The 13,078-nt window shown below is 44.2% G+C and overlaps 1 protein-coding gene across 1 annotated transcript in view; it reads left to right on the plus strand.

The window, feature by feature from the left end:
• The window catches only part of LOC127579203 (unconventional myosin-XVIIIb-like), a 211,480-nt gene that overhangs the window by 56,269 nt on the left and 142,133 nt on the right, over nucleotides 1-13,078 (plus strand). The window contains exon 13 of the mRNA XM_052031811.1: nucleotides 232-312. Coding sequence (XP_051887771.1) covers nucleotides 232-312 — 81 coding nt within the window. The remainder of the gene's footprint in view (nucleotides 1-231; nucleotides 313-13,078) is intronic.

The following is a 13,078-nucleotide window of genomic DNA, read 5'->3' on the forward strand; positions in this document are numbered from 1 at the left end:
AAAAGCTGAACCATGGCTGTTGGTAGCTTTCCCCTCTCTGTAGACACGACTGAGTGGTTGAAATGTATCCCAGTTTTTTCTGTGCCATCATCATTTTTAACATTTGAACAAAACTTTTATTTATATACACTAATAGGTGTAGTTATTAAAAATAATCTTCTTGATATATCCTTTAAGACCATTTACTTGAAGAATAGATCTTAAATTAATGGTTGTCATTTTGCTCAACAGGAGGACATTCAGTTGACCTTTGACATGGATGAAACCTCTCCAGCATCTACAGTGTCAGTCATCGATCAAACTTCCAATCTGGTAAGAAATGTAGAAAGTTTCCCGTGGGATCTGGTACTGAAGTAATTAGTGACCTCGAGAGGGTTGGACCCTGTGATTGGAATCAATGCGGTAGCAGTGAGGTGCTAAGACATTATAGATGACTTAACACCTTCCCATTCTGTCTGCAGTGTAGTTTAGCTTTGACTTGATTGGAGTCTGTATGACTGTGGCACACTTACAACCTACACATGCACTTGCTTTCAAGAAAAGAGAAGATGGATGGACTGGTGTCAAAGGAATTGTAGGATATCCTTAAAGAGAAGCAGGGAAGGAGGTGTGTAGACCTTGAGGACTGGGGAGGGAATTCCCAGAGGACAGGTGACTGAAAGGTTAGTTTCTGACACCGGCAGTCTGAAAGGCAATTACTGCTCAGGAAGAATCTGAGATAGATCATTCAGCTCTGGGTTTATTTAGGAAAGAATAGCACTTGGGGGAAAAATGGAAGAAATTATGAATGACTTCTTTTTAGTATGCCTTCGTCAGAGAGTAGCTCAGGACTCATGAAGACCAGTTGTGCTCACTCTTTTGAAGAGCATCTAGTTGACCTCACTTTGCTGTTACACCACACTTGTAACAACTCAGAAAGAAGCCACTCAGCCAATCAAGTCTATTCTGGCTCCCAGGGGAACAATGCCATCGGTACCATCCCCCCTCTCCTTTCCCTGTAACCCTGCAACTTATTCTCTCTCACATATGCCCACCAACTCTCTTTTGATTCTTTTTGCTGTTAACCCATGCTAAGGGTAACTTGCCTATCAACCTGATTCTTTTTGCTGTTAACCCATGCTAAGGGTAACTTGCCTATCAACCTATCACTTGTTTAACCTTCAAGCAATTGTGTAGCTTTTGATCAGAGGCATGTGAATAGTGAAGGAGCCCAGCCAATGGGTTTAGTGACTGCAGTGATTTCAGACACTTTGGTGGGAAAATTTGGCACTCTTCTTCCTTGTGATGTCTTGACAGTTAATTAGTTCCTGACATCATAACATTTGCTTTATAGGGAAATTCTTTCGAAAAGGAAAGTGCATTTGTCAACTAAATTCTCAATATGCCTTTGAGTGCACTTTCTGCTACCTGTGCTACTTTTAATGCTCTGATTGCAACACTTTCATTTGAATGTATTCCACGTCTGTGTAAAATCCAGTCTTGAACGTGAAGACATGTCAAAAGCTCAGCTTATAACTGTGTGGCACACACCGGATTCTCCCTGTTGAACAGTTGTTCTTTGTGGACTGAAAGCAAAATAGGCAGATGCTGGAAACCTGAAATAAAACGGAGACCCGTTAGAAACACTTGGTAGGTCAGACAGTATCTGTGGAGGAACACAGTTTAAAGTTTCAGTGACACTTGTCAGAAGATTGGGAATTAGATGGTAAATACCAAACATATTTATTAATGGATAGTTAATAACTAGCAAAACAAGCAAACAGAAAGTGATGTAGAAGAACTGGCTCTGAGTCCAACAGTGACTGGGCTGGACTGACTGGACTGGACTAACACAGACACTGGGCAGGATCGCAGGCAGCCTGACCTACACTTGCCTTCACCTGTTATGGGAAGCCTGCAAGCACACTCGCCTTTTGCGGCCAAGCAGCTCCCAGTGTCCTGCCGAGCTCATTGCTGCCACTGTCCCATGGTTCACGACTAGGACGCAGGCAGCGGAGGCTCAAGACCCACCCACGGAGTGCCCTCATGGCCCCAGACAGCTTGTGCCGTTACAGGCATTCCCCAACATTTCCATAGGACTCTAATATCAGAGAGATTGACCTCACAATCTACCTCGTCATGGCCTCACACCTTATTGTCCACCTGCACTGCACTTTCTCTGTAACTGTAACACTTCATTCTGCATTCTGTTATTGCTTTCCCTTCTACTACCTCAATGCACTGATGTGATGAAATGATCTATATGGATGGCATGCAAAACAAAGTTTTTCACTGTACCTCGGTACGTGTGACAATAATAAAGCAATTTACCAATTTAAAAACATGTAAATAATTTAAAAAATTAAAAGTGTTAATATTAATTATAGTTTAAAGTGAAACATAATTTACCTTAACTTTCTGTTCTAGTAAAGCTCAGCAAGCCTCGTTCAGATGAATGGGACGAGACCAGATGCACTAGCTGTAGCTGCCTTTACACTGAAGGACTGGTTCCGATGAGCCATATTCCAAGTGTATTCAGCACCTCAGCTCAGTACATTATGGAACCATCCCAGACTTGGCACGGAGTCCAAGGGTGGGACGGAGAACGGGCTGCAACAAAGGCCAGATGCACCTGCATCTGACCTCTGGCACATCCCATCCTTCTGTGCTGCAGTGAACATGCACTGGGAACTGGAAAGATGCTAGATATCCTGCTACAGTGAGCGGTTGGTTCTCTGCAGAACTGCTGGAAAACTGTCAGGGCAAATCCAGCCCAGCCACTCAGCAACAAAGGTGGTGGCTCACAGCCAAGCTTACCCAGAGTCAGTTGGTCATGGGAACATAATCTCGGCTGATGCTCTAGAGTTGCAGTTGTCATACAGTCATAGAGAGATGCAGCACGGAAACAGGCCCTTCGGCCCACAGACTCCGCCCTGACCACCTATTTTTTATTTTCCTCAGCTCCCCCCAGATTCTACCACTCACCTACACATTAGGGGTAACTTACAGTGGCCAATTAACCCTCCAACGTGCATGCTTTTGGGGCCTGGGATGAAAGTGGAGCACCCAGAGGAAATCCACACGGAGAACGTGTGAACACACAGACAGCCCCTGAGGTCAGGATTGAACTTGGGTCTCTGGCGCTGAGAGGGTGTGGCACTACCAGCTATGCCAATGTAAGCTGCACCAATTTGTCCTATGTATATGCAATAGATAAGCTGCAGAACATGATGCAAACAAAGGCTGTTTTTTTTATTACTACTCCCCAGGCATGTTCACAGTAACAGTCTCCTTAAAGGGGAAGTACACAGAATGTTTTTCAAAGGAAAGTGCAATACCATAGCACAGTAATAAGATCGTACTAATGGTACTATAGTCATCTAAATAATGCTGAACATCTAAAATAAAAACAAAGTACTGCAACGTTTCAGCAGGTCAGGCAGTGTCTGCGGAGAAAGAAGCAATTAATATTTCATGTCGATTACCTCTCACCAGAACTCATGTTAACTCTATTTCTTTAACCACAGATGCTGCTTGACATGCAGTTTCTTTCAAGCATGTACTGCTTTTTCAGATAAGCCCCCTTTTAGTTGGGTGACTAAGGCGAGGCCTGACTGCCCTTTCAGGAGGATGTTAAAGCACATCACACGATTTCAGACAGGCGCAGTAGTGTTATCCCCAGAATGCTGGTTGACGTGTTTCCCTCGATAAACATCGCGGAGTCGGATAATCCAGTTGTTCTCACATTGTGGAAGCTTGCTGTGCACAAATTGGCTTCAATGCCCCAAGCAATTTGAATTGATTTATCAAATGCACTATGGAGTGATTTAGGAATGTTGTCCTGCACTGCAATGAACCTTCAAAGCTTTCTGTATCTGTGATAAATAGAAATTGTCAGCTTCTGATTTCCCTGGCTCTGTACAAAACCGATGCATTCAATTCTGGTTGCCCCATTACGGGAAGGGTGTAGAAGCTTTGGAGAGGGTGCAGAAAAGGTTTACCAGGATGCCGCCTGGATTAGGGGGCTGTGCTATAAGGAGTAGCTGGACAAATTTGGGTTGTTTTCTCTGGAGCGGCGGAGGCTGAGGGGAGACCTGATAGGAGTTTATAACATTATGAGAGGCATAGACAGAGTAGACAGCCGGTATCTTTTTCCCAGGGTCAAAATGTCTAATACTAGAGGACATGCATTTAAGGTGAGAGGGGTGGAATTCAAAGGGGATGTGCAGGGCAATTTTTTACACAGAGAGTGGTGGGTGCCTGGAACGTGCTGCCAGGGGTGGTGCTGGAGGCAGATACGATAGAGGTGTTCTGTTCCTGTGCTGTACTGTTCTATGTTTTAATGCAACAGGTCCAAAAACACTTCACTGACTGATAAATCTGTTTGAGGTTGGGAAAGGTTCTATCTAAATTCAAGCCCTCTCTTTCCGTTTCTGAAGTTCCAAGCTGATCAAACTGTGGAGTAGAGCTTGGTTGAGATTGGATGGCTCGAGGTTCAGACTTGGTTCAGAAGTCAAGCTGCATTAGGACCTTGTGGATCAGATCCACCATCGGCTTTGTACAGAGCCAGGGAGATCAGAAGCCGACAATTTCTATTAATCACAAATACAGAAAGCTTTGAAGGTTCATTGCAGTGCAGGACAACGTTCCCAATTCACTCCACAGTGCATTTGGTAAATCAATTCAAATTGCTTGGGGCAGCAGCACTGCAGATGTTTGTTAACAGTTTATTCCTTGAAAACCTCTTAAAATGAAGAAAAGGATAGAATAATTGTGTAATTTTGTATGTTCTGCCTTGGAGCATGTATAAGCTGTGGCAGACTATCCCAGTATACTCAGCACCTTGTGGTAGATGCAGAAAATTTGCTCAAAACATAGGCAAAGGAATCAATTTTACCTACTCTCTGGCACTTTATTTATTTAGTTGGCAATCTGTTAATTGAATAAGAAAAGAATTAGCTCCTTTCCTTACAGGAGCCAAGGATGAGGTTTTATATTCGGATGGAAAAAAAGAAAATTTATCAAGTCAGTTTGATACACTCCAAAGTTCCAGAGGGAAAAGAAAATGTGCTAATCACTGAATCTTATTATTAATCATGTTCCTTTGGCTTAATACACATATGGACCACCCAGTGTGATGCTGGGCTTTACAATCCTTCATCCATATTCAATTAGTGAATCTGGTTGAAGACAGGGGAGCGACCTGAGGGGCTGGCGAGGCCAAGGGGAAATCAGCCAGAGTTCAGTGTGTGCATGCTGGCTGTAGAAGCATGTGTAGTGTTGGCAGTGTTGGAATGATCACAACCTATTGGAACATAGAATTTTTCACTTCCATCCACTGGTTGCCCGAATCACCAGAGGAACTCTCAAGATGTTCAGTGCCATTTTAAGAATGATTGAAACACCTAAGCATTATTCCATAGATCTTGGGTGAATTATATAGAATGGTAGAACAGTACAGCACACAAAACGGGCCCTTCAGCCCACCTTGTGTGCACCAACCATGATGCCAATCTAAACTAATCCCTCTGCCTATGCATGGTCCACATCTCTCCATTCCCTGCCTCTTCATGTTGTCTCAATGCCTCTTAAAGGTTGCTGTTGTATCTGCTTCTACTGCCACCTCGGGCAGTGCATTCCAGGCACCCACCACCTTCTGTGTAAAAAAAAAACTTGCCCTGCACATTTCCTTTAACTTTCCCCCCTCTCATCTTAAACCTTTGCTGTCTAGTCTTTGACATTACCACCCTGGGAAAAACACTTTCACTATCTATCCTATCCATGTCCCTTATAATTTGATATACTTCTATTAGGTAGTCCCATAGAGAAAACAATCCAAATTTGTACAACCTCTCCTTCTAGCTAATACACTCAAATCCAGGCAACATCCCGGTGAACCTCTTCTGCACCCTCTCCAAAGCCTCTGCATCCTTCCTATAGTGGGGTGTCCAGAACTGCACACAATTCTCCAAATGTGACCTAACCAAAGTTTTATACAGCTACAGCATGACTTCCCAACTTTTATAATCAATGCCCTGACCAATGAAGGCAAGCATGTCGTATGCCTTCTTCACTACCCTATCAACTTGTGTTCGCCACTTTCAGGGAGCTGTGGACTTGCACCCTATTACCCATCTATAATCGCAACCTAGACAGGAAGATTGGGCTGTGTTTGTGTTCCAGCAAGATCCACCAGTGCTTGCAAAGAGGTAAAAAATTGATGAGTGGGTGGCCGCAATATTTGCCAACATTCCCTGTGATTGCTCAAATGTGTGACTTGTCCATGGCTAATCCAGTTATGTCCCCAGAGAAAGTACCTCCTTGCCATCGTCAGAGTAAACCTTAGCTTTGCAAGAAGTTTTATTTTATGGAGATGCAGATTTAGTTGTATAATTTAGCGCAAGGTGCTGATACATGTGGGATAATACAATGAATATGGATCACCACCTGTGTGTGTTTACCTTCCTGAATAACTGTGTGCAATAAACTAGCTGGAAATTGATCTCTGTAGGAACTATTTGAGCACACTTGAGAGATTCTGAGCTTCTATAATCTCTTCTCTGCTTATACAATGCTGAGTTGTGGCTTCAGACTGGACCAACATGCTCTTACTTTTCCTCACCTGATGTGAACAGAGTATGGCATTTTACAAGCATGGTTTAACTCTTTCTTACTTGATGCACAGTTCTATCTTGGTGCTTGGTTCACCTATCATTCAGGAGGCTTTGCATTTTCTTTGAACAAGTGGGTATTCATCCATGGAAAATCTGTACTTCACTGTGCTTTTTGACGTTGAAGTTGGCTGGATAGATTAAAATCTCTGGAACAAATCTGTGCTTTACTGTTCCACAGGTGAGGGACAGTATTCACATCTAGCTCCAGTATCAGCACTGAGCACGCCATGTTGGAGCAGCTGCATCTCATTGGTTGTCTTCTCAGAGGTTTGATCATGTGACTTCTGGACACACCCAGTCACATGGTGTCTGGTTAGTCTGTCCCATTGCATGGCTGTTGGACATAATTTATCAAATGTTTACCTCATAAAGGATAAGTTCCCCTATATCTGAGTCTGTGTAATTTTTGGTTCTTCATTATTTCCTTATGACATGGAAGTTGACAATTTGGCTCGTTGAGTCATTGCTGGATCTGAGTAATCCCATCGATCCCATTCTCCCACATTTCACTGTAACCTGTTCCCTCTTGCATGCCTATTTACTCCTTCCTGACTATCCCACCAGCCACTTACACCAGGGTTCATTTACAGTGGCCCATTGACCTACCGACCTGCATATTTTGGTTGGAAAGCGAAGCCCCAGGGAAACCCATGTGGTTACTGGGAGAACATGCAAACTCCACACAGACAGCATCAGAGTCTACTGGAGCTATGAGACAGCTGTACTAACTGCAACAGCACTGTACCACTCTGAATTACTCTGAGTGCAACCCCAAAGGTTAACTAATGGAAATAAAATCCTGGTTTCTGACCTTTCCGCCTGTCTCCTCGATCCATTCAATCAGTTCCTGATATCATCCCAGCTCAGGAAGTCTGCTCTGTGACATATCACTTTTTCTTCCCCTTCCCCTTAATTTCTAACTTGAAAGATAATTGGAACTCTTCAGCTTGTTGGTGTTGGCTAAAGCCAGTCTCCCAATGTCATCTCATTTCCAATAAAAGCAGTTATTATGTTGCTGTTAGCAATGCACCTTGGTCATGGCATGCACAGCAATTTAAATTAACATCTTTGGGACTGGTTTATTGTACCCGCATATTATGTGCACCCTGAATGCCTCTGTTGATATTGAAGTGGGGTTAACAGTCACTCCATATGCAGACCCCTATTCGCTTGCCTCTGAGATGGTGAATTTAAATCAGTGCGGTACCAAGGGCATACTGTGCAACTGGAGGTGAAACCGAAGTCTCTTCTGCCTCCTAAAGGTTCAAAGAAAAGCACGGGAAATCTTCCCAGTGCCCTGGGCAGAACTTAATCCTTAACTAACGTCACATAAAAATGAAATAGAAATTATAGAACATAGAACATGGAACAATTACAGCACAATTCAGGCCCTTCGGCCCACAAAGCCGTGCCGAACATGTCCCTATCTGGTCATTATCATGGTGCCGTTACTGACATCCTGCTGTGCACCCATGGATGCCAGATTATGGCAATTTATTTATGGACAAGACTAATCCAGATTCTTTTAATTACTGGTAGCCTTTGTAGTCTTGCTTATCACCCTCCAGTAGCTGTCTCCGTCTTCACCTTCCCCTCCCCACACCTCACTCCATCTGCCTCTCCTTCTCTCTGCCTCCATCCATCATCCACCTGCCTCTGTCTCCTAACTCTACCCCTTCCCTCCCCTGCCCAGCTCGACCTGCCATCACTCGCCCCTCCTCTGTCCACCAATTACCTCACACTCCTGTCACACCACACCACCCCCCCCCCCCCCCGACCATACCCGCCATCTCCCATCTCCACAGGGTTTCGATGCAGGGTTTTGACCCGAAACACCAACAGCTCCTTCCCCTCCCACAGATGCTGCTCGGCCCACTGAGTTCCTCCAGCAGATCGCTTGTTGCTTCAGATTCCAGCATCTGCAGTCTCTTGTGTCTCCAGATTCCTTTAATAACAATGTTGTATACTGTATGGTACAAATGCATCGGTGGAAGTTGAGGTCGGTGCCAGAATGAATCATTGATACTTTAGCGAGGACAGTGCAAAAGGAAACCACTGATGCTTTAGAGATGCCAGTGCTCAAGTGAATCACTGATCAATGCCAGAGGGGATCACTGATAGTTTCGAGAGGTTGGTGGTAGAGGGGATCACTGATGGTTTAGGGAAAAAAATAGTGCAAGATTAATCTGTATCGACTGTTGTCAGAGGGCCCTCCACTTTAAAGGGCTCACGTGCCCATTGCTACCAAGCCAGGGGATTAATGGGGAGTGGAGATGGGCAAACTAGAGTATCTAAAGATGAATGAGGTGTAATCCTTGTGAAGCTAAAGAGATCTCACAACCAACAGATCAGATTAAAACTCTACAGTCTGACTACATCTGGTCATGAATGGTGGTGGACAATTGAACAGTTACCAGGAGGATAAGGCTGCTAAAACGTGCAGAGAGGAATTTCACCCCAATGCCTTTAATCAATTCAGAAAAGATGTATGCATTTCAAAATTTCAAAAAATAACATCGGTTTCTAACTCTTGGTTTCTACAAAGCAGCAGAGTGGAGAAGAAATATACCACCCGTCAGAAACAGCGTGAAAAATGAGCAGTTTTCTCCGCTCTATAGTCCCAAGCCTGATCAAGCAGTGTTATTAATAGCCTCCATCACCACAGGTCTGAATAATTCCCTCTGCATTGCTGGATTATTAGAGCAATTTATATTACGCTTGTGAAAAATGCGATGTCACCAGATTAGATTGTGCTCCCTGCTGTACTAATTGTCAGTGGCATTTCCTGAGTAACACAACACTATGAAAAGCAGACGTTCAAAGGATCTAAAGGGGTTTTGTACCTGAAGAAGTGATTACTGTTGATTTCTTCATTAGCTACAGGCACTGATATCTAAACACTTAACTATTGTTGTCTTCAAAGGTTTGCGTCTACAAAGGGTGCATTATCACAGGCTGTTGTTGCTTTGCTGATGCTGCACCAAACATACCGATCTGCTGACTGTATCTTCGTAGCAGGTCGTTTGAGCAAACCAATTAAGATAACTGGTTATAGCTCCAGTCACCCACTTTTGTAGCAGATGTTATTTTAGATTTTACACAGAACGAATATCACAGAAAGGCCAATCATCCCAACCAGCTTATGCTGGTGTTTATGCTCCACTTTTGCTTTCTCCCATCTTCCCTCATCAGTGTAACCTTCTGTTTCTTTCTCCCTCATTTACTTGTCCAGCCTCTCCTTAAAGGCACCCATACTATTTGCCTCAATCACTCCCTGTGGTAACGAGTTCCACATTCACATCACTCTTTGGATAAAGAAGTTTCTTCTGAATTCCTCATCAGATTCCTTGGTGACTTCTGATTACGTCTTTCCACACCATAGAACGTAGACCAGCACAGCCCAGGAACAGGCCCTTCAGACCACAGTGTCTGCCCCGAACATGATGCTGAACTAAACCAAATCTCTTTTGCTTGTATCCGATCCATATCCCTCCATTCCCTGCATATTCATATGAACAGTGAAAACGTTCTCACTACATTCATACTCTTCACAATTTTGAAGACTCCATTTGGTTACTCAGGTTGTTCCTTCGATGCAGGTTGTAGGAACAACACCTCATATTCCGCCTTGGGAGTCTCCAACCTGATGGCCTCGACAGTGATTTCTCTAACTTCTGGTAACCCCTCCCCTTCTTTTTCTTCCCCTCCTCTCCCACCCAAGTCCTTTGTCTTCCCTTATTCCTGTGGCTCCCTTCCCCCACCTTGATGACCTGCCCATCTCCTCCCCTCCCCCATCCTTTATTCCCTGGTCCACTGCCCTCTCCTACGGGATTCCTCCTTCTTCAGCCCTTTGCCTCTTCTACCTATCACCTCTCAGCTTCTTACATCTTCCCTCCCCCCTCCCCCACCCACTTACCTTCCCCCTCTCACCTGGACTCTCACCTATCACCTGAACTCACCTATCACCTGCCTGTGTGTGCTCCTTCCTCTCCCCCTATGCCCACCTTCTTATTCTGGCTTCTGCTCTCTTCCTTTCCAGTCCTGATGAAGGGTCTTGGCCAGAAATGTCGACTGTTTATTTCCCTCCATAGATGCTGCCTGACCTGCTGAGTTCCTCCAGCACTTTTTGTGTATTGCTCCAGATTCCAGCATCTGCAGAATCTCTTGTGTCTCCATTTGGTTACTCCTCAGCCTTCCTTTCTTAAAGGAAAGGAAACCTAGTCTAGTCATCCTTTCCTGATGTGTACAGCTTTGTATCTCCGGTATCATCCTTGTTAATTTTCCCCAGTGCTTGTATTTCCTTATATTACGGCCACCTGGATAGCACACAAGACCCAAGTGTGGTCCAGCTAAGTTTTGACAACAGTTTAGCAGAATTTCCCGATTTTCCAAATCTACCATCAATAAATAAATAATGTAGACTGGCCCAAAGTGTGTCCCCATCGTCACACCCCTCAGCAGGTTCCCCTCAAAACTGGGGCCAGAAATGTCAGTAGAAAATGTGAGAAGTGATTTGATATTTGCCAGTTAGAAGGAAACATCTGACAAAAGAGGTGGCACTCATGGCAGGCAGTTACCAGAGGAGGTGGCTCGAGTGCCCTCTGTGGATGTCTGTGTTTTGGGAGCCTCGAAATGCAGTCAAATGTCCCTTCCAGGTTTAAATGCAGAAGTCACATTATCAAATACAGAGAGTTCCCTACTTTGCCAGCGGAGTTTTGGCTAAGTTCTGCCATGCAGCAGAAAGTCATTTGTGATGTATCTCAGCAGTCTGTTGAGACGAGGGGTCTGAGTCAAGGTGAGGGTGACCTGGACTTGACTTTGGAAGCAGTGCAGGCTCCTTTGTTTGCAAGACAGACCTGAAATAGCAAACAGACACAAAGTGCCTGCTCTCTCGGCATGAGTGAGAAACCTTGCTGGGTTACGGCACTTCATTCCTTGCCGTTGTATTTGCAGGAATCCAGAAAAGCTCAACAGGGAGAAGCTTCCACATTTGATTAGTGCAGCTTCTGAATTTATGCTTGGTGGGGCATTTGTCTGCAGTGCAGAGCTCTCAAAATTGCAGATATTCACACAGGCCACTCTTGCCCTGACTGACAGCTTCCTGGCAACTTCCAGCGTTAAGTCCACTTCACGTTAGGAGGCTGCCTCTTGCAGAGTCCTGCACTGTAAGGAATAGGGCATTGATGGATGGTGAGAATACATCTTGAAGGTGTGAAATGTATTCCTTCCGTGGTGAACTAACCAGGCTGAACCCACTAATTTTAAGGAGAAGAAGAGCCGTAATATCCATGCTTCAGCCCAAAGCAAAATGCACATGAATTATTAAAGTTATGTGCTGACTCTTGGGGTTAACTTCCAACCAATGGACTTTCAGGATTCAAACTGGATTCTGATAGATATGAATGGATTGGGTAGCAATGTGATGTGTGCAGATTCTCACTCCACACTTGCTGTTGGCATCTTGAACAAGTATACAGGAGGGAGGACACTTTCGACCATTATGGCGTGGCAAGGCTCTATGTAGGAATGGAATTCTGATATTTTTTAGTATTCATGTTGGGTAAAATACCTGATGGTCCCAGAGCAAAATTCCCTCTGTGTTGTCCTGCCACTGTCCTTTAACTTTACCTTCCCAACAGAAGTGCATGTAAGACCAGTTACACGTCACTGCTTTTCCCCAGTACTTTCCATTGGGAGTTTTGCCAGTGGGGATTCCCGTCCATTACAAACAGGGATGGATGATCTCCCCACTTCCTCATAAAAGAGAGGACTTCATTGTGGGTTGAGTTTGGACCCAGATCCTGAAGATTATTGTTATTTCAATCAGCTTTAACATTATAATTCATGGAATGTCAAAGGACACCACTTTACCCTGAGTATCTAGCTGAGATGGCAAAGTTTGTGTTTAAATCCACCCTTTTACATTTTGGCAGCATTGATTTCAGATTGAAGAACTTTAATCAGAACTGAGTAAGTGAGGATACAAGTTAGTTTTAAGCTGCAGAGAGATTTGGGGTGGAGGTGGGGGTTGGAGGAAGGTGGTGTTGATAGGATGAAGCCAGGATTACCTGGATTTTACAGGGTTGCTTAATTTAAGGAATAAAGAGGGCAGTGAGACAGAAAACAAGCAACAAACATTGACCCTATTTTTCTCTCCATAGATGCTGCCTGACCTGCCAAATGTTTCCAGATTTTTCTGCTTTTGCTTCAGATTTCCAGCATTTGCGGTTTTCTGACTTTCATTACCTGTCTCCTTCTCTCTCCATAGATGCTGCCTGACCTGCTGTGTGTTCCTGGCAATTTCTGGTTTTGCTTCACATTTCCAGCATCTGCATTTTTTTAACTCTATTTGCTTTTTAGTACTTTGCTGACTCTGATGTTATGATAGAACAGACTAATTTGTTTGCAGTTAGTTTGTACCTGAC

The sequence above is a fragment of the Pristis pectinata genome, chromosome 17 (genome assembly GCF_009764475.1).
Source record: "Pristis pectinata isolate sPriPec2 chromosome 17, sPriPec2.1.pri, whole genome shotgun sequence".
NCBI classification, from domain to species: Eukaryota; Metazoa; Chordata; class Chondrichthyes; order Rhinopristiformes; family Pristidae; genus Pristis; species Pristis pectinata.